The 19,688-nt window shown below is 43.7% G+C and overlaps 3 protein-coding genes across 7 annotated transcripts in view; 2 read left to right on the top strand and 1 right to left on the bottom strand.

Annotated features, from left to right (window-relative positions):
* Positions 1-713: 713 nt before the first annotated feature.
* On the bottom strand, positions 714-4,615 carry napgb (N-ethylmaleimide-sensitive factor attachment protein, gamma b). Its single transcript, XM_052087878.1, has 11 exons — positions 4,431-4,615; positions 4,208-4,275; positions 3,734-3,818; positions 3,638-3,655; positions 3,412-3,552; positions 3,241-3,307; positions 3,071-3,141; positions 2,913-2,991; positions 2,528-2,607; positions 2,128-2,257; positions 714-1,419 (listed from the first exon to the last, which is right to left on the bottom strand). The coding sequence occupies exons 1-11, from the start codon at positions 4,484-4,486 to the stop codon at positions 1,282-1,284; spliced, it is 933 nt and encodes a 310-aa protein (XP_051943838.1). The 5' UTR covers positions 4,487-4,615; the 3' UTR covers positions 714-1,281.
* Positions 4,616-4,997: 382 nt separating this feature from the next.
* Positions 4,998-10,370, top strand: rab12 (RAB12, member RAS oncogene family). Its single transcript, XM_052087881.1, has 6 exons — positions 4,998-5,404; positions 6,486-6,546; positions 7,710-7,848; positions 8,441-8,530; positions 8,632-8,736; positions 9,214-10,370. The coding sequence occupies exons 1-6, from the start codon at positions 5,176-5,178 to the stop codon at positions 9,319-9,321; spliced, it is 732 nt and encodes a 243-aa protein (XP_051943841.1). The 5' UTR covers positions 4,998-5,175; the 3' UTR covers positions 9,322-10,370.
* Positions 10,371-11,074: 704 nt separating this feature from the next.
* LOC127616350 (microtubule cross-linking factor 1) overlaps positions 11,075-19,688 on the top strand; it is a 28,179-nt gene continuing 19,565 nt past the window's right edge. For 3 of the 5 annotated variants that reach the window (XM_052087882.1, XM_052087883.1, XM_052087884.1), the window contains exons 1-3: positions 11,076-12,521; positions 15,793-16,017; positions 16,214-16,372. In XM_052087882.1, coding sequence (XP_051943842.1) covers positions 11,841-12,521; positions 15,793-16,017; positions 16,214-16,372 — 1,065 coding nt within the window. In that variant the 5' untranslated portion in view covers positions 11,076-11,840. Of the gene's footprint in view, positions 12,522-15,792; positions 16,018-16,213; positions 16,373-19,688 lie in introns of all 5 variants that reach the window. The other 2 variants (XM_052087885.1, XM_052087886.1) reach the window with 1 other exon arrangement.

Consider the following 19,688-nt stretch of genomic DNA (forward strand, 5'->3'; position numbering starts at 1 on the left):
AAAAATATTTGTATATTTCTCATGTTCTGAAAACATCTAAATAAGACATTTGGCAACTCTGCTAGTAGGCTAACGATGTGTCTATTTTTTTTTCTTTTCCACATAACACACACACACACACACACACACATTCTCAGGAAGCGCTCTTCACACACGTATTAATTGTATGTGTTCGGACACATTGGCTCTGTTTAGACGAGAATCATTTCATAGAACGGCATGACGCGTAAGTAATGTTTACTGCACAATGGATGGCATGTCGGCCCACCATTGTGATGGCAAAAAAAAAAAAGATGGCAAAATGAGCAGGAAGTTCCACGGCGCTCAATTATTGGGGATGAAAAGTTTAAGACATAAAAAGCAAAGACAAACTATGCATTAGTAGGGCATTGTAGCATGAGAGAAGCACTTCATTATTGTTCATTTCATTACATAAGAGGTGGTGAAGAGGAAGCGAAATGTGAACGTGTATCATAATAAAGGCTGTGATGGAAGTGACGAATAAAATCAAAATGGTGCCTCACTCCGCTTGTTTGCAGGGATTCATAGCATTCATCAACGAAAGAGGTGAGCTCATCCAACAATCATCCAAACCACTTCCTTAAACAAAAAAAGCTTCCTGTTTTTTCGTCACAACTTCCCGAGGATAGAACCAAATTTACTTGGCAGAGAAAAAAATGTATGATGGATACAATTAGAAAAGACAGTAGTGATTAAATCCCACAGAATGGATTGTTTATTTGTCTATGTGCATGTCATATATACATCAGATACAATAGCAGCTTCTTCAGGAATGTACACGGGGGCATGAGCACAAAAAAAATCCCTCTATTGTGATTTCCTTTATAAACAGTAAGATGACTCAACATTTTAGGATAAAATGCTTTAAAATTGGTAGCCCGCACACAGTTGGGAGGAAGACAAAGAGGAAATAACTGTCTACAATCTGACCGTTGACCTGTTTGTATTCATTGGCATTGCATTGAGGTTGTAGAGTCAAGCATTCGGGCATTATTGGGATTCTGAATTAATTCAAGAGCTACTGCACACACACATTTTACAATTTTATTTTCTCAAGACGCACAACAAAAGGACACATGCACGTGACAATGATTGGAAATGACACAATTTACATAATTCCTCCTTAAATTAAAATTCATCTGCGACACCTAGTGATGTATTTGTAGTATAACTTTGTATTTTTTTCCCTCACAACATGGGCTCATTGCGGCCATGACAGCAGAGAGTTGGTGAAGGTCTTAAACGGAAGGTGGGATAAGGTTAGCAAAGCCCCCCCTCGTACTCATCCTCATCCACAGCTGCAGCGGCCGTGTCTCCGCTAGCGCCCCCTGGTGCAGCGGCCTTCTTCTTCTTTCCTCCTCCGCCTGGCACCCGCAGCGAGATGGCCAGCTTGGCGTACTGCACATCGCAAACCCAATGTAATATAAAAACAACAATTACAACTTTGCCATCTAAAGATTGTCAGCTTTTGTTCAAATGCCCTACTTGGCTGGCAACCAGTTCAGGAAGCTGGGTTCGGCTCCAGCACACCCGCGATCCTCGTCCGGATAAACGGATTAGAAAGTGGATGGATGGATATATTTTATATATCTAGTTTATTTTGCTGAGGATGAAGAATACACCTGTATTATTTTGTCTGTCCGCATGTGTTGCTGCATAGTTTGTGTTCAAATGTTAACCAATGCTACTCGATAGCCTGTCTCATTTACATTGAGTCTTCGCTTTTTACCGGCTTGTTTATTAATTTATTGTTTTATATTCCGATTAATTATCTTTGCTCCGTGCGCAGCACTTTGTATAAGAGCGTTGGTCGTTTTAAAGTAAGCTACAAATAGAACTGAGTTGAGTTGACCATGAAGCTAGCAGACTTTGGTTGTTTTGAATCAACAACTTGGAATTCTCTTGGAATCGTGCTTATTTTGTCAGTAAGCTTCAGACAAAAGTGGTATTAAAAGGTCAGTACGCATATCAGAAATCTTTTGCCATTACAGCTGCATTTCATGTTCTTACTTTTTGACACAACTGATAGAAAGCTACCCACTGGAACCGCTGATGCGTTGCTGAACGTCGGTGAAATGATGCGTGACGTAAAACTGCGGTACTCACGTCGTTATCCATGTACTTGAGCAGAGGGGAGTTGCACACCCGGTAGACTTGATCCTCGTCCTGCTCGTCGTAGCCTTGCAGCAGTGTCTCCATGGCGACACAGTCCTCACTGCCGCTGTAACCTGGAAGGCTGCGCACCCCCCCACACCCCAAAAAGACTTTCAACGGTACATATCACAAAGGAAAAAAAAATCCAACAATTTAACAACATCTATTCAATTAGTTTGCTCTCTAATGCCCGCTCACCAAGAGGACTACGCGTACGCACTGTCATCACGAAATCAAAAGGTAAGCAGAGCTGCAATGTTGTCGGATGTACGCATCGTCTTCCCTCAAAAGCGAGAGATTTCAACCAGAGAGTGGATGGTAAACGTGATGTGTTCGTGACGTTGCGTCCCACCTGTAGCTCTCTCTGACGCACTTGTCCGCCGCAACGTAGTCGCCTCGGTGAAGGTGGATCAGCACCTGGGCCGTCGTTTTCTGAACAAAAACACCAAACATTCAGCTGGTGATTATATTTTATACATTATTTACATTACTTTTATGCACTTCTTTTGCTGTTCTGTTCATATGTTAGTTGATTGTGTCACTTTGTGGAGGAGAGACTAAATAAAAAGAGTGAGCATGACAAAGAATGCTCTTGAAATGATCATTTCTTTTCTACTTAAAAAAATATATTTACTGGTAAATGAAATGCATGCAGTGCCATTCTTAAATTGGACCTTGGCCGAAGTCTGCCCTCCAAAAACTGACACCTTTTATTTTTTGGAAAGAAGAAAACTGACCTTGAAACACATTGGAAAGTTCTCAATCTCCTTGTACATGTTCTTCTCTTTCTGCAGCGCCACGGCGGCCTCATCCAACCTTTGTGCACACGCGTATGGAGACATTGAACGATTCCACGCCTTAGGAAGACGAAAGATACGGAGCTGCCACTCTTTACCTTTTTAACCGCACCAGCAGCCTGGAAGCTTTGCCCAGCAACTCCACAGCCTGACGCAGACGGTCCTCATTCTACAGCAGGCATGGGACACAATTAAATAGCAATTAAAACTCATAACAAGATGATAGTAATACTGTAATAAAAATAATATGGGAGCGTCTTATTAATACCTCAAACACACCAGCGGCCTTCTGGTACAAGTCCACCGCTTTCTCCAGGTTGAGAGGCTCGATCAGCCTGCGCAAATAAAATGTGCACGGGAGATTACGCTGTATTAAAAGCCTCCTCACAGGACACCTTCATTTGGTACATCTGCGGATTTTAGTGCGTTTCATACTGACTTCCCAGCACGGTCCAGCGCCATGGCGGCGGTGTCGGGCGTCCCGTTCTCCATGTACATCATGCACGCCTTCTCGATGTACTGGATGGCCTCGGGCATCTTCTTCTGCTCTTTCATCATCATGCCCGCTTGTTCGATCGCCCTGCGGAATAAAGATGAACACATGAAAAAATCTAAACAAACACTAAACTGCCTCGTGTGTTCTGAAAGGATAAGGAGGCACTCACTTGGCAGCGTGGAAAAGCCTGCACGGGACAAGTTAAGGAAAGAAAACAAATACAAGTGGGGAAAATGAGTGAAGAAAAGGAATGAGTTAAGGATACGTTTTGTTCTCCGTGTGATACTCGGCTTCCTTCAGGTAAGCATCCTTGGCTTGCTCGTACTGCTTGGCATTCTTGAAGCACACGGCTGGAAGGAAATGAGGCAATACAGTATTTAAACGGGGTTACACGTATTCCCAAAATCAGGCCCAATTGGAACATTTTTCCTTGCTTGCGATCCATGTCAACTAAGAATTGTCAAATGCGTCTAACAGATTTGCCCATTAGATAATTCTATGGTGTGGAGTATTACGTTCCTGTATTAAGGTATCATTTTCCTTCCTGACCTGATCCTGGGTCGTGAATGCCTCAAAATATTCCTCATCGGGCCTCATACATTAAAAAAACCGCGAATATCCCGGGGTGCCACTGTTGCTGTGTTTTTCAACAGGAGTACATTACAGAGCACTATGTAGTAAAAATCAGTGTGCTTGTACCCCGATGTACTGCCCCCCCCCCCAGACCCCCAATCATTACCTGCTTTAGCGTATTCTGAGGCAGCACTGTCAAAATCCGGCTTCCATTTTGTCAGGCTTGTCTTTAAGCTGCAATAAATAACATATAATAATAATAAATAAACAAAAAACCACAATCTATCGCACGCATTCATCTGTCGCATAAAACCACAACAGTGGCCCTTTAGCCTCCACCCGCTAGCAACAAACGTTATTTTAAAGACAGTGGAGAGAAGAGCGATTACCATTTCTCAGCTTTGGCTATGTGCTCGTGGGCTTCGTTTATTTTCTGGGCAGCCATGCTGTCGTTCAGCGCCTCTGCGAAAGACGTTCAGTGACGGTTCGAGTATTCGGAAACAGTCAGTCGTCGTTGTTTGGATGAGCTGAGAGCAAGACCACTCTGACGTGACGTCACACATTTGCGCAGGCTACGGAAGATACCGAGGGACCAAATGGAGCGGCGTGATGCCCTTGTCCAAAGGTGCCTTATAATTCACACACGAAACCATGGCTATACTGAAACGAAAAAAACATAAAGTAGTACTATATGACAGCACTGGCAATGTAAACAAGCTTTCCTGTGAAAGAATACATTGAATACATTACTCAACATTAAGTGCTTAATAACGTGTGTATTTTGAACTCGCTTCATTGTAATTTGATGATTGCTCTTCCTTCGCTTTTCCAATAAAAATCATGGATGATGTTTAAATATGTAACTAAATTTAATTAAAATTACTTTCAAGCGTACTTGAAATGCGTTTTTAGAAAATATTTAATTATGATTTTGTACATTTCCCACGGAACCGGAAATAGTTTGGAAAATCAAGTGACGTCACCGTACTTCGGCGTTTCATGGCTGGACAACAACAATCCTCTGCGCAAATTGAAGTTGCCCAAATCTCCCAGGGAACTAACCGAAGTTACGATAAATAAAAAAGTTTCAGAGTTGTGTTTTTTCAACTTTTAATTACAAATGTGGATCCGCTGATGGATCCACAATATGACATTCGGCGGAGGGCCGGCGGTGTCAGCGGCGGGAACTCGTCGAACTTGTCGCCCGCTTTGGGGGTTCAGTCTCGCCGCAGGAAGACGCCGCCCAGGCCCGCTGACTTTAAGCTTCAAATCATCATTATCGGCTCTCGCGGCGTGGGTAAAACCAGCCTCATGGAGCGATACACCGACGACACCTTCAGCGAGGCCTGCAAGTCCACCGTAGGTGAGCGGCGAAAAAAAAAGAACTCGCCGTCTTTGGGTGTCCTGTTTTTAATCACGATTTACAATCGTAGAACTTTTGTCTATTGGAGTAGACTATAAGCCGGGCTCCGTCTATTATAAGTAGCGAGGATCTCTCCGTAAATTTGTGTTTTCTCTTTCTTGGGGGAACAAAGGGCGAAATAAATCGTTACATTCTATAATTCAAATATCGAATGTAATGTGAGCCAATTGTGTTATGTTTGCATCTCTTAAGTTAGCCAACCAAGGCTAACTAACAATAGTGCTAATCATGCTTTCAAAATATTCGAACAAAACACTGCCAAAACTGTTTTGATTTCCGATAATATTCTGGATCTGTGTGGTGGTCTATTATTTCCGACTCCCTCGGGTTAAGGTTTCACGTGACTTGCTGAATGTTTAATCATAATTTAATAATAACAGAATAAAGATGTATGAACGTGGCCAGCAGAAGACGTTATATCCATAAGGTTCTCTGCCTGAATTAAAGCACGTCTCTCGGAGTGTACTTAGCTCATAAAGCTAAGTGAGAAATGTTTTTATAATGTTACCTTTATTGCTTATGATGAGTGACCGACCGCTATTTTAAAGTATAATTATTCCCCACCGCGAAGGTGTTTTTGAATGTTTTAACGTAGATGCTGACAGTCAGATTTTCTGTTCCTGGTTTGTTGTTTTGAGCCAAACAGCTCAGCACTCAGTCATCAGGGTCTAATCCAAAAATAGTCTCCCGTATGCAGACAGCTGCCATAATGACGAAGCTCCATTTCTGCCCTGGCATTCTGTTCCACTCACCCAGAATCAATATAATGGATTGTAATCATCATAAAACTGCAGTGCATTGACTTACGTGTTCCCTGACCATTCTGGTCACCCAAAACACATGTTTCTGAAATCATATTTCCCGATGAAATAAATGGAATCGCCAAGAATCCTCTCCAGCCCTTGTATCCGAATTGCTATGCGCCTTGGCCGCTGGGGGGCAGTATAAGACAGCCACACGGACACAAACGACATTCAAAGTCAAGATAACACCTGTAAATTCTGTTTTTCCTTCCGCCTAGGAGTTGATTTCAAAATCAAGACGGTGGAGCTGAGGGGGAAGAAGATCCGGCTGCAGATCTGGTAAGCACAAGTTGTTAAACACCATCAGTCTTGTGCATGTTTTATCTGTGTCACATGCTCTATCGCTTCACTACTGCCTCAATGCACGTTAACGCTGTGTCACGTGTAATTATTTTTTTTTTTACTCTCTTGTGCTTTATAGTCATGGAAGGTGTCCATTAATGTCGTTTCATTAATAGATGTAATGTCCAAATCACGAAGAGACAACACAAGAAAGATGTATCGCAAGATTGCCTTCCATATACAGTGGTGCCTTGAGTTATGAGTGACCCTACTTATGTATTTTACAAAAACAAAAATAAAACAGTGTTGCCTTCGGAAAGTCTGCTTATGAAAGTTTTGAGATACAAGCATGGTCGCAGAAGAAATTCAGCTCTTATCTCAGGGCACTACGACCCGACTCTTTCATTATGGCTACTTACCCAATCTCCAATTTTTTTGAGTGCACTTGATGTCGCATGTGTTGCCGGTGTCACCCTCGCTTGTGTCATTAACACATCTTTTCCTGTCAGCTAACACACACCCCAGCACCACACCCCCCCCTCCCACATCTGCACCCCGACCCCCCACCCCACATGTCTGTTTTGTCATGTTGAACAGCTTCCATCACAGCCGCGCCTCTCACCACCATCGTTATGGGATGGCGACGCCATCTAATATGGCTGTCCTCACTGTGACTCAGGGGGGGTGCCACAGGTACAGTCACGCTTGTCGGCCATGCCATCGGATGCGTTGCAACTTTGAAGGGGTCCTATTATGGAAATTTTCGTTTTTAACGGATAGTATCTACTCCCACAAGTGTGAAATTTAAATCTTACAAGGGCCCAACAGTGCATAACAGCGCGATGAATGTAGTACCCGTTCGGGTATTTTGTCAGACAGGTCACAGGCATGCTATCAAAACAGTTTGGAACTGTTTTAACTCTTTCATGCACCCTGTAACCTGACAACATGATAAGCTGTCCACTGTAGTAAGCTGTCCCCGAAAGGATTAAATTGTGAAAAATGACATCATACGTCTCCTTTGAAAAGTCCACACTTTGAATGGAAGCTTGATTGACAAAGATGCAGTGCGGCTGTCAATGCAGTGTAGCAAATAGATTTCGCATGGCCGTTTGAAAGCGCTCCTTCTTGATGACTCAATTTCCACGTGACTGTGAAAGGGACACAGCTGGCCAGGAGCGCTTCAACAGCATCACGTCGGCGTACTACCGCGGCGCCAAGGGAATTGTGCTGGTCTACGACATCACCAAGCAGGAGACCTTTGACGACCTTCCCAAGTGGATGAAGATGATTGACAAGGTCGCCCATTGCACTTCATGAGCAGTACCCAAATTACAACTAGAAATTTACTGGAAGTGTTGTGTAATTTATAGAGACATGCAGTTAATGGGAACCTTTTTGGATGGTCCTAATCAATTGTTTGATCAAAATAACTGTATAAAATTGTTATAACGAAGCATAACACCAAATCTTTCAAATTTAAATGTTCAAAAAAGTCTTATTAGCAGTGAATAATAATAAAAATAAATCAAGTTAATTAATTAGCATCACAATTGAACAAGATTAAGAACATTTGCAGTTTATTAAAAGTAAAAAAATATCAGAAATACATTCATATGTATCAAAAGCAGTTTGAAAAAAAAACATAACCATTAAATAAATTAACGATACTTAGTCAAATATTAGAAAGGGCTCTCCTTGCACAACACTGCAAACTACAACATCAATGAAAAAAAAAAACTTCTCAATGAGTTTACTTTTCTGAGGGGGGTCAAACAACCCGACTCCATTATTGTGTTTGTAAATGAAGAACCTTTCCCTTGGGTTTCATTAGTGTCCTGAAAAAGAAAAAAAAATTGAAAAAAATTCTCTTCTTTGCCTAATACTTCAGTATGCCTCTGAGGAGGCGGAGCTCCTCCTGGTGGGCAACAAGATGGACTGCGAGAGCGAACGCGTCATCTCAAGGCAACAAGGAGAGAGAGTGAGTGTTTAGAAGCGACCTCGTGTGTCCCTTTCATTAAAAAAAAACATCAAGTAACACTTAATGCTATTCGAATGAGCGTGTTTATGTGTATGCCACAGTTTTGCTCTCGGATAAGCGGCATGCGTTTCTGCGAGACAAGCGCCAAGGACAACTGCAACGTAGACGAGATTTTCCTGAAGCTCGTGGATGACATTCTCAGCAAGGTTAGTAGATGTCATGATGAGCTACCCAAAGGCAAGACGACTTGCGCCTCCGAGAAGTTCAGTGGGATAACTTAATTTCGGTCATTTTGCAAAAGAGTCATTTTTATGCCTGCAATAAAACTTGGCGATTTATATCTTGGTGATGTATATTGCAATGATTACTTCAACCGGATGCTTGTTTTTACAGAAATTGGTTCTCCACAGTTTTTAGTTTATTCCTAACAGCCGACAAATCTATCAATATTTCACGAAAGATGAGAAATAACCTACACTTGGACTAACATGCTGACGCACTGGCACTCAAGCTCAAGCACTACCTTTTGGTACTCTCTGAATCTTTTATCAATCTCGGAACCTCACTGGCTTGGCTGTTTGTGGGAGGTCCAACAGCTTTGTTTTGTGGGAAAAGCCAATTGTTGTACTGTTTGTTCAAAAACACAAACCACGCTTAACCCACCATTGCTTGCGTCTCTCCAGATGCCGCTTGAGGTTCCCAACAAGGAGCTCTCTGGCAGCTTGCTGTCCCTGCAGCCTGAACCCGAAGTGCCTCCAGAGTTGCCCCCACCTCGCGTGCGCTGCTGCTGAGACCCCCAGCGTCCCGCGCCAAACCTTAGGCATCAACCAACAAGTCAACATCCTTCAGCTCACTCATGCAGTGTGCCAAACTGACCACAAGGGGGCACCAGCGATTAGGAAATTCCAACTTCATTGCTCACATCCTTCCACCTTCACTTGGACTACCTCACCAGATGTGCACTCACGTGCACACGTGCCTTTGAGGTAGGGAAGCCCCGGAGAACCCGTATTTTATTTAGGACTCATTTTCGTACTAATTCAGCTCGACAAAAGCACACTTTATTATGTTTTGTTTTTTTGTTAATGCTGTAATGATGATAAAGTAGCAAGTAGGTGGTTGATATTCCAATAGTGTTAGATGGCCAGAATGTTCCGGAATGTGTTTGGGAATGAAGCTGACATGCAAAAGTTGACGGTTATGACAGAGATCCGTTTTTGCCACAGAGAGGAGCAGTTTTACAGTGAGGGACAAGCCCGCTGTGTTTTTGCCTACCCGAGTATAACTGTGCACATAAAAAAAAGGAAAAAAATCAACACACATAATGTTTTTTTTCACATTTGGGGCCTTTTGTTACAAAACACTATTTGCCATTGTCGGGATCTCAAGTGTGTGGTTCAAATCAAGTTGGGCCGAGCCACGCACTCTAATGTGTGTGGTGTGCAATGTTGGTCATCTACACACACACTACGCACTGTAAGAGCCTGAAACACATGCCCTGATTTATATATATATATTTTTTTCAATGTCTGCGGTTTGTTTTGTTTTAAAAATAGGAATGTTTATGTGCGTTAGCACTGCGAGTTCTATCATCCATTTCACTACAAAATGATCTGTTTTCATTTTTGTATCGGTTACCTTTAAGAACGCTTCCACGCATTTTTGCCCTTAACCCTTTACCGCTCTCTTATACTGTTTTTTTTCTCCCCCCCTTCCTCTACTAAGTTTAAGATATCTCCAAGAGGTTCGGGCTTCTCACTGCAATTTGTATTTCTTGCTATTTATAACTATTGTGGCATTTTTGGACTAATGAAATTAAAGATGTCTATATTTATTACCAGATTCGCGTGGTCTCCATTGCCCTTGCCAAATATTGCTTCCTACGTTTTGCGTCTTCCTTTCAGCATGCGAGTGTTCCTGTTGACAATCGCTTTTTTGTGTGTGTGTGCGCATGCTAACTTGTTTCTCTTGCCAGCAGGTGTGCAGACAACAAAAGTGCCTCACCGATTATTCCCGTCGTTTATCATTCGTTTACTGCAGCAATGTAGCAAGTGTCGTGTTGATTAAGATTAACTGATGTGTCGACAAACCACATTAGGTACACTAGCTCAATCGAAAGAGATCTGATATCAGGTGTGTTTCCCTAATTCTCCCTTTACAAAAATATGGGTGGCTTTTTTTTGTATCATAATCCGTCTGTTTGGTGGGTGTCGTTCCATAGTACTGCTTCCTAATGAGCTATCCTTAAAATTATATTTAATAATATTTATCTGATTCAGTCGGAACTGAAGATGGTGCAGCGAGAGTGGCTGTCTTTACAGTAGCTCCTATATTTTGTTCTTCCACTTCTTCCTTTCATAACTTTGCTGCTGTGAATTGGGAATTTCTCCATTGTGAGACTAATATTTTCTTATTTTATCTTAAATTTGTTGATACAGCTCTTGGATACGCTAGTACAATTCAGTGACGTACCTTCTCAAGAACCAATCAAAATGACTTTTAATTTAGTTGACCATATATATATATATATATATATAAGTAAAGAGTCTATGACAGCGATATGTTTTCATTCATGTGACAAAGTTTAAAATGACTTAATAAATTATGTTATGAGGCTAACAATATAGAAATGAAGTAGGAATGAGAACATATGTATTATGACTTTAGTTGTACCTGTAATAAGATGCAGATGTACCTCAGGTGCCATTTGAATGAGTCACATGGTTGATGTGATCGATTTATGAATAATCCAGAGCTGTAATCCTGGCTGGAGTGTGCATCAAGTGAACTGAGTATGCGTGTGCACGAGCGCCTGGCTTGCTTCCATCCAAAACCCACGAGGTAGGCGCGTGTGCGTGGCAACCCACGCATGCGCCCTGAAGCCAATCACGGGCGTCACACAACCGCAGCGATTGCGGATCTGACGCGTCGAATCACAACCGAGAAGTAGTAGCAGAGGACCCGAGGCAGAGGTGATTGAGATGGAGACCCGCAACCGAGAGAGAGCGCGAGTCTAGCTACGCCTGAGCCGCCAGCATGTCTGCCCACCTGCCAGTCTCCTTCCCCCGCTAATCCGATATGACTGCAGTCGTCCTCCTCCGCGGGGACTACAATGACACCCTGGTGAGCGAGAGAGTGAGCGCACACTAGCAGGCGCGGTACAGCGCAGGATGCTCATCTCGAACCAGACCAAGAAGACGCCCCGCAACTGTTGTTCCCGTCCCACGGTGCCGAGGATCGAGCGTTTCCTCCGCCACCAGCACCCTCCTCCTCCGCCTCCCCGTCCTTTTCCTTCTCCTCCTGCTGGTGTATGATGGAGACCCCCAATGGCTCTGCAGGCAACGACACCAGACCGAGCCAGCCGGAGAAGAAGAGACCGAACAGAGTGCCCTCCCCGGCCAGACCTTTCCTGAAGGACGCCCGCGCCGCGAAGCCGCCGGCCATCGGACCCAAATCGCCCAAACTCGGCAAGCAGCAAGCTCCGAACCGCGGCTCCAGGCGCAACATCACCGCGGCGAAAGAGAAGCCCCCCGCGGTCGCCAGGACCGGCGCCAAGGCCGGACTGACCAAAAAGCCCAGCAGACTCCCCGGAGCCGAATTTAAAGCGACCAGCAGTCCGATCCTCGCCAAGGCCAAGAAAGGGAACCTCGTCTTAGCGTGCCTCGGCCATGGCTCCCCAGTCCGGGTATCGACCGGTCTGGTTGGCCAGACCGACAGCAGTTCGGACCTGTCGGACTGCCCGTCCGAGCTGGCGCCGGTGGCCAGCAGCGACGCAGAGTCCGGTACAGGCTCCAGCGATAAGGATCACCCGGGGGCAGAGCCTCCGTTACGGACCGAACCACCTGCGACGGCGGCTACTCTGGTGCTGAATCCCGCCGCTAAGGCTACGGTGTGTGTTGCCCGGACCGGTCCGGAGAAGAAACCCAAAGGACCCGAGGAAGAACTGCTGAGGGAAATCGAGGATTTGAGATCTGAAAATGACTATTTAAAGGTAAGCGAGCGTGACTCTCTTTTGCTTTATTTGAATCTTAATTGGCTGTAGCAGAGTTTCTGCACTCATCACTCGTGGGTCACTTCATTAGGTACCCCTGCGCTCATCTAATGAGGCGAAAACGATGATAAATGCTCACTTTTGATTGACGTGAGCACAATCCACAAAACTGTGTGGCAGTTTTTTTGTGCATCACCCTGCAAATAAGTGGTAATCGATGCTCACTTTTGATTGACGCTGTTAGAGGCATACGCACCAATATGCAAAGGTGTTATATAAATATAAAGTTAGAAACATGCTTATTGTTATTAACAACAGTGCAACCACACTAATAACTGACCCCAAGACAGATTGAAGTCGCCAATCAACTCCATGATGTGACAAGTTTATACAGTCTAATAACCATTTGTTAAGTTTTTGAAAGAAAACTTATTTCAAGTGTGCAAAACTGGCAACATGCCAGTAAAAAGATTCGAGACTTATGTCTCGGCTAATATTTGATTCTTAATACTTTTCAATCAAAAGTCAGTAAGCACCACCTTTTTTTTGTTAGCATTAGCAGCAATTAACACTGGAAGTGGGGGCTCATGGGTCAAGAGAGAGAGAAAAAAGGGAAAAAAATTATTGTCCCTCAGAAAATAATTCATGAATCTCAGTGGAAAAATTCAGACCTGCACAGTAAGCAGGGGTGTACTTTTGAAAGTGTAAAATTTGGTTCTGACACAAATTAACATTGTGTGCAGAATATAACAGTGTGTGTGTGTATTGGCCTTGGTGACAACATTGTGAGTGGTTAATCAGCTTTGCTCTCCGCATTAAAGCTGCCCGGTCCCTGAGGACTCGCGTGTCCCATGTGTACTTGGGTTCAAGCGGCCTCCTGCAGGGCCAGCTGGTCCATCCCAACACGTGCACACACACACACACTCACACACGTCTCAAAGTGTGCATGAATGTTATTGATGAATCACCTCGCAAATACCCAGAGGCCTCAACAATAGTTACACTGGCCCATTCACACCATCCCAATAGCTGTTTCTAATATTTTGACGACTCCCATGTGGCTGAATCAGCACAATAATAGGAATATATTGTTTTTTTAAAAAATGGGAATTTAGAGGTTTATTAATAAGTGAATTTTATAGATGTAAAATAGAAAATACAGGCCCTAGTTTGGATCATAGGGAATGTTTTATTTTAATCGTTATTAATCAGGCACATGTATTGTCATTCGCACCCTGAAAATGTAGAACTCAATGTCAAGAAATTTTCGGGTAAAATAAATTCTATAAAATGATATAAAAATAACAAATGGTAAAAAGTGATTCACAAAATTATTTGCTGTTTTTGTTTGTTTGTCGTTTGTTGTGTATGTTGTGTATGTATACATTAGCATATAAAAAAATAATTGTGTCCAACTTTAAATATTCTCTAAAATCTACTGCTTAGCTTTCCATTTATATGACATGAAACATTTTCCAGCCTTTTGCAATGTTGTGCAACTAACTTAAATTGTCCTCTGAAAGAAATCAAATTGATTATGCCACTGGAATTGATCTGAAAATGACGCCTGCGGTGTTCGTATTCAGGACAAAACACATGAAGTGAATCCCTCACTTGATATCCACTCAAGGACGTGTATCTCACTACTTTTTAAATAGTGCACCATAAACCTTTGAATTTCGTGAGGAAGCTCACTGAATCAATTCTGCTCATTTCTCGGACAGCAGACTTATGTGCAAATGTGTTTTTGAATGAACTCCTCACTGTTCAAGCGAAAGTTGCCAGTTAGAGTGGGATGAAGTCACATCATTGATGAAGAGCATTTAGCTGGCCATTGAATCAATAACGGGAAGCATAAGAAGGGAGAAGGTAGGTCATTGTTTAGACTTGACATCATTTATTAATTAGAATGTCAACCCAGTATGGAGGAGACCTCTGCGCTACCGCTCCACTCCGATCCTGTTGGTGGCAGCAACGGGCATTACAAAATGGACTTGAAAATAATCCAACTTGATTAAAAGAGGAATTAAAGCAGCAAAGCTATTTGAACGGGCCCTTGTAACTTTATTAATGCCGAATCCTTGAAATGATGAAACTTTGACGCTATTGCCAAGCTCAAATTAGACAGTATGGGCAAAAAAAAAAAGAAAAAGCTTTCATCTTTAACAGGTAGTTGGCCAAAATACGAGCACTGCAATTCACCCAAAACGGCTGCCTTGAATTAAAATAGTTGACTCCCTATTTACAACTGGGCACATGTCCTTGAGACTTTCTTGTACATTCTGTTATGTTAGATGTTAAACTTTGTGTCATTCATTAAATCTGGTGTTGGGAGTGACTACGGGACGCCACAGATTGAATTTTGTGAGGCCAAGTGTGAGAACACCTCAAAACACTTTTGCTTTCAAATTCCTGAGTTTTTGGCATGTTGGGGCTCCTCGAAAAGATGATTCCTCTGGCAGAAGAAGAATGAATAAAAAAAATTATTAGTGACAGAGGTGACTTTGATTAAGTATGCAGAATGGAATATAAAACTAGAATACAAGAGAGCGTAACTTTCCGGATTACATGCTCATGCATGCTTGTGACAAGAGAGGTCTGCTAGCGCCGCTACTGATGATGTAACTAAGCGTCTTAACTCTGTGGGATGCACTATTATTTTATGTCTCCTTTCTGCATCAAACTGTGCTTCCACATGCAATTTAGGATGACATCTTGAGAAATGCTTAGTGGGAGTGCAGTAGGATCGCCGCAATCTTTTATGAAGCTTCCGCATGCTCAAGGCTAGAAGGTGGAGAAAAGTCAGTTGATGAAAATGAATTGGAAGAGCGCAGAGATGACACTGATATGACAGTCTACATGAAGAGTGTCATGATTCTGTTTGTGACCAACAGGTGGCAATGTAGGGCTCTCCCTGCAGCTGCACACCTGTTGGTCGTTATGCTATCATTGCTTTAAAAGGACTTGGACAGGTTTGTTTCATTCATGTTTTTTGTTTGATACTTTGGACTTTGTTTTGGATTGAGTTTTCTCTGTTTTAATACATTTTGTCAAGTACACTCTGCTCCTTTCTCTTGCCTGCTTTTTGGGGTCCACCACCACCTCGTAACGTGACAAAGAGCCCAGTGACGCAATACACAGAATATAACATGCATGACCTGTGAATCGCAGCTCTGTATTCACTAGAAAACTCTTAAAAGGAATCGGAAGATCGTGGAGCTTCTTTGTAAACTGACCGGCTTATGACCATGAGAAAACATTGCGGTTGCAGGACGAGGCGAAGGAGTTGCGGGCGGAGATGGAGGAACTGCGCGACACCTACATGGACGAGGAGGTGTACCAGCTGCAGGAGCTGCGCCGCGAGCTGGAGCGCTCCAACAAGAACTGCCGCATCTTGCAGTACCGCCTGAGGAAGGCCGAGCAGAAGGGCCTGCGCGCCGCCCAGACGGGACACGTGGACGGGGAGCTGTTGCGCGGACTCGAGCAAGACCTCAAGGTGTCAGACTTTGTGTGTGTCAGTCTGTCTGTATGTATGATGAACTTCTGTGTTTATTTACAAGTGACACGGCAGTGAATTAACTATCTGTAAAAGTTCCGTTGTATCCAGCATAAGAAAATCTAGCTACGATGGAGTCACGGATTCGTGAAAAATGGATACCGGAAGACTGACCGTGGTGACCTTGTGACCCCAGGTGGCCAAAGACGTGTCGGTCCGTCTGCACAACGAGCTGGAGAGCGTGGAGGACAAGCGGAGCCGAGCCGAGGACGAGAACGAGCAGCTGCGGCAGAGGATCATCGAGGTGGAGATCTCCAAGCAGGCGCTGCACAACGAGCTGGAGCGGGCCAAAGAGGTCAGTGGATATAGACTACATACCCCATACATACATATTTTTTTTTAGGTCGTCACCACAGGTTTCTAGGCAGAAATCAATATTCGGTACGCCCAAAATCCCAATTAAAAAAAATTGACATACAGTAGTACAGACCAGTCACCCTCGCTAGGCTGTTCCCTTGACTACACAGCGACAAAGGATGGGGAGAGGCGGCATGGACAGGAAGTCAGACAGACACCCCCACCCCCCATCAATCCTATCCAGTAACAAACAAGAGCCCGACATATAGTAGCAGGGAGGGAGAGTCTGTGTGGACAGCAAGCCAGACACTTCGAGAATGATAGCGCCTTCAGATTCCGGCCTAGCAACAAATGAGATTCAAATATCTGTCTTGTGCTACTTTTGTTAGCTGTGCCAAGGAAGCGACAGTTTTATTCGGGTTTCTTTCTAAGTTAGCCTATTTGTGGAACCGGTGTAGTCTTGCGAAAGTAAAGTGCGCGTGGATTGCTAAGAGAGAGAAAGAGAGAGGAACATTTAGCATTGCGATTGCATCCTACGTGGGCTGACGTTAGGAAGGATGGGACTGCAGGATGACTCCGGGGAAGTGTGGAGGTTTTGGGGCTTGGTTCTCCTTAACGTTTGTCCCACAAAAAACAAACACTCTCTCTGGTCCTCCAAATGACACAAACTTAAAACGTGAATCTCTCTCTCTCCTTCCTCCATTGCTATTTACATGTGTCGTCAATGCGTCGAAGACATGAAATGACACATACATGACGCGGGCTTGTGCGTTGCGTGCGCGCCATACTTTGCCCACACGTGGGTGTAGAAGATCTGTGCATGTGGCGCATATAGCTCGCAAATTGGATGACAATTTCAAATTTGGGCATGTATTGCTGATCAAAAGCTGGTAGAAGAACACGAGGGAATCTCATTGACCCAGTTAGCGTGTGTGTGTGTGTGTGTGTGTGTGTGTGTGTGTGTGTGTGTGTGTGTGTGTGTGTGTGTGTGTGTGTGTGTGTGTGTGTGTGTGTGTGTGTGTGTGTGTGTGTGTGAGTGTGTGTGTGTGTGTGTGTGAGAGAGAGAGAGACTTCGCCAATGAATGCCGAGACTCCCTGCCGCAGTGGCACACATACACTGCACGCATCCTCCCTTTGAACATAAATACATGTCGAGCATTTATAATTCAGTACAGCGCCACATCATCACAAAAACTTTTTTTAGGGACTGGTTTGTCATACGATATCATATTTTATCCCAGTGACCTGAAGCTAGACATAAATTCAAATTAACATCTGGGAGTTTTTTGTGGGATGACATAGAGTTGTCTTGACACAAAGGCACGCGGGATGACGTGAAACTGTCGCATTGTTTTACATGTTGGGATTTACAAGCTGGTTTGAGAAGTTGTGCGGCCTGTTGATGTTGAGCTTTATCTCGTAAAATAAATGCCGGGAGATGACATCGTGTGGCTTCACGGGCTTGTTAATGCGTCATATGTCATGGGAAAATCCCGGATACAAATGGAATCATAGTGATGGCATCAGAACGATAGGATTGGATGAGAAGTGATTGGGTCTCATGAAGGAGCCTTGGTGCACACCGATATGGATTTGTTATCTTTTGAATGAAGGTTTGCTTCGAGTAAGGAGGAAGAGGAAACAATGAGTGTAAGAAAAAAAGAATGGGTTCATTCAAATAGAAAGGCAGGGCAGGATCTCAAGTGTTGAGGCTCCTCCGTTAGCTACTTAGTATACAGCGAGTTGGAGACCCCCCCCCCTTCCATAGCCTACATACAACATCGCCAAAATATCTTGCTCGTTTCACCTGAAATCACCGCACAAAAAAAAATCCAATGAAAGTTCAGTGAAATACTATTTTAGCAAACGGAAAAGCAGAAGAAAGTCACTTCCGGAAAAGACCACAAATAACATAGCAGAATAAAGCAAACGGGGGGGGGGGGGCTTGTATTTCCCTCCATTGCTGTTGTTTACTTAAGGCCTCGTTCATTTTACATGTGGCTTAATTGCTAGTTTGTAATTAGTTGAGCTTGGAAAAAACCCCCGCAAAATATCAGAAATTTAATTTCACTTTTATGACATTTTCAACACGAGACCAAACGTGTGCAAACTCGATACAAGACAATAGACACACATTGGACAACAAGGAGGCTACAAAGAAAAAGAATATCATATTTAATGCATTGAAAAAATTTGCAGAGTCTTGACTAGAAATGGCAAACATCGTGCAAAGTGGCATGTTATTCCACAATTTAAATGTATTTTTTTTTACCGTTGACAATGGCGTGCATATGTTCAGTATCCTTTTTATACTTCTTCTTGTTCCGATTGATGAGTTTGATGCCGCTCGTTTCCTGGCAGAATCCACCGTCTCTGTTTTCCGTTTTGCTAATTTCCACTCCACTCTCCAACCACAAGGCCCCTCCCGCCTCGTTAAGCGACTAATTGTGAGCCATGGGACACGCAAGAGAAGCGGGTGGCGCGGGGTGGGGGCTCCGAGGGCGACCACATTATCATCCGGCTGGATGCACCACAACCCGACAGCCGCTCTCCCACACTCTTCAAGTTCAAGCCACCTGCACCGCCAGACAACAGAGGGTTACTTCCTCTGTTGTCTGGCGCCCGTTGCTATTCTTCTATTGATTTGGACCTTTTTGGACACAATAAAACACTGAAAACAGATTTAGGGGGCCGGGGGGGGGGGGGTAATTATAATGATTCTGCCTTTGCTCCATTATGTGGTCTTTTCTCCAAGTGACTTTCTTCTGCTTTCTGGTTGGCTGAAATGACATTTGTTGTTTTGACAGCAAAATGAATTGTGAGGGGGGGGGGGGGGAATTAACACCACCTCTGTTTGCCCTGTAATGTCATTCATGAAAGCATGGACCCATGCCAAGGCATCTGCGATGCTCATTTGTGTCTTTGAGTTAGCGTTGGACAATAGATCCTCAATGATGCAATGTCACTGGACATTTTAAAGAAAGGGCTTTGTAGCCACAAGTTCAAATATCAGCGAAGACCGCTCGCCAGCTGATGATCGGTCATGACAACAGCTCGCGGTGACGCTTGAGACGTGACCTCCTGAGACGAGATTCCACGGGTCACAGTTCTGGTTGCGTCATGATGCTCTGACCACGTCTGTCTTTTCTTATTAGGATGATTACATTTTCATCATGTCCCAAAGTAAACATAATGGCAAGTTGTCCCAAATTCTCAAGCAATCTTCTTCAAACTCGACGTCAGGCTTGCACTTCAGTGGTTCTGAAAATCTCAAAATAATTCCCAGACAATGGAGAGGATATGGAGAGTGGATT

This window comes from Hippocampus zosterae, chromosome 15, assembly GCF_025434085.1.
Source record: "Hippocampus zosterae strain Florida chromosome 15, ASM2543408v3, whole genome shotgun sequence".
NCBI lineage: Eukaryota > Metazoa > Chordata > Actinopteri > Syngnathiformes > Syngnathidae > Hippocampus > Hippocampus zosterae.

Bases quoted from the DNA above. Each gene is read 5' to 3' on its own strand.
- napgb (XM_052087878.1), bottom strand. From the start codon at position 4,486: ATGGCTGCCCAGAAAATAAACGAAGCCCACGAGCACATAGCCAAAGCT. The intron at 3,819-4,207 runs GTAATGATTGGG...ATTTCCTTCCAG, and splicing joins CTCAGAATACGCTAAAGCAG to CCGTGTGCTTCAAGAATGCC. The intron at 2,608-2,912 runs GTCAGTTTTCTT...GTTTTTGTTCAG, and splicing joins ACTTTCCAATGTGTTTCAAG to AAAACGACGGCCCAGGTGCT.
- rab12 (XM_052087881.1), top strand. From the start codon at position 5,176: ATGGATCCACAATATGACATTCGGCGGAGGGCCGGCGGTGTCAGCGGC. The intron at 7,849-8,440 runs GTCGCCCATTGC...CTAATACTTCAG, and splicing joins GGATGAAGATGATTGACAAG to TATGCCTCTGAGGAGGCGGA. The intron at 8,531-8,631 runs GTGAGTGTTTAG...TGTATGCCACAG, and splicing joins CAAGGCAACAAGGAGAGAGA to TTTTGCTCTCGGATAAGCGG.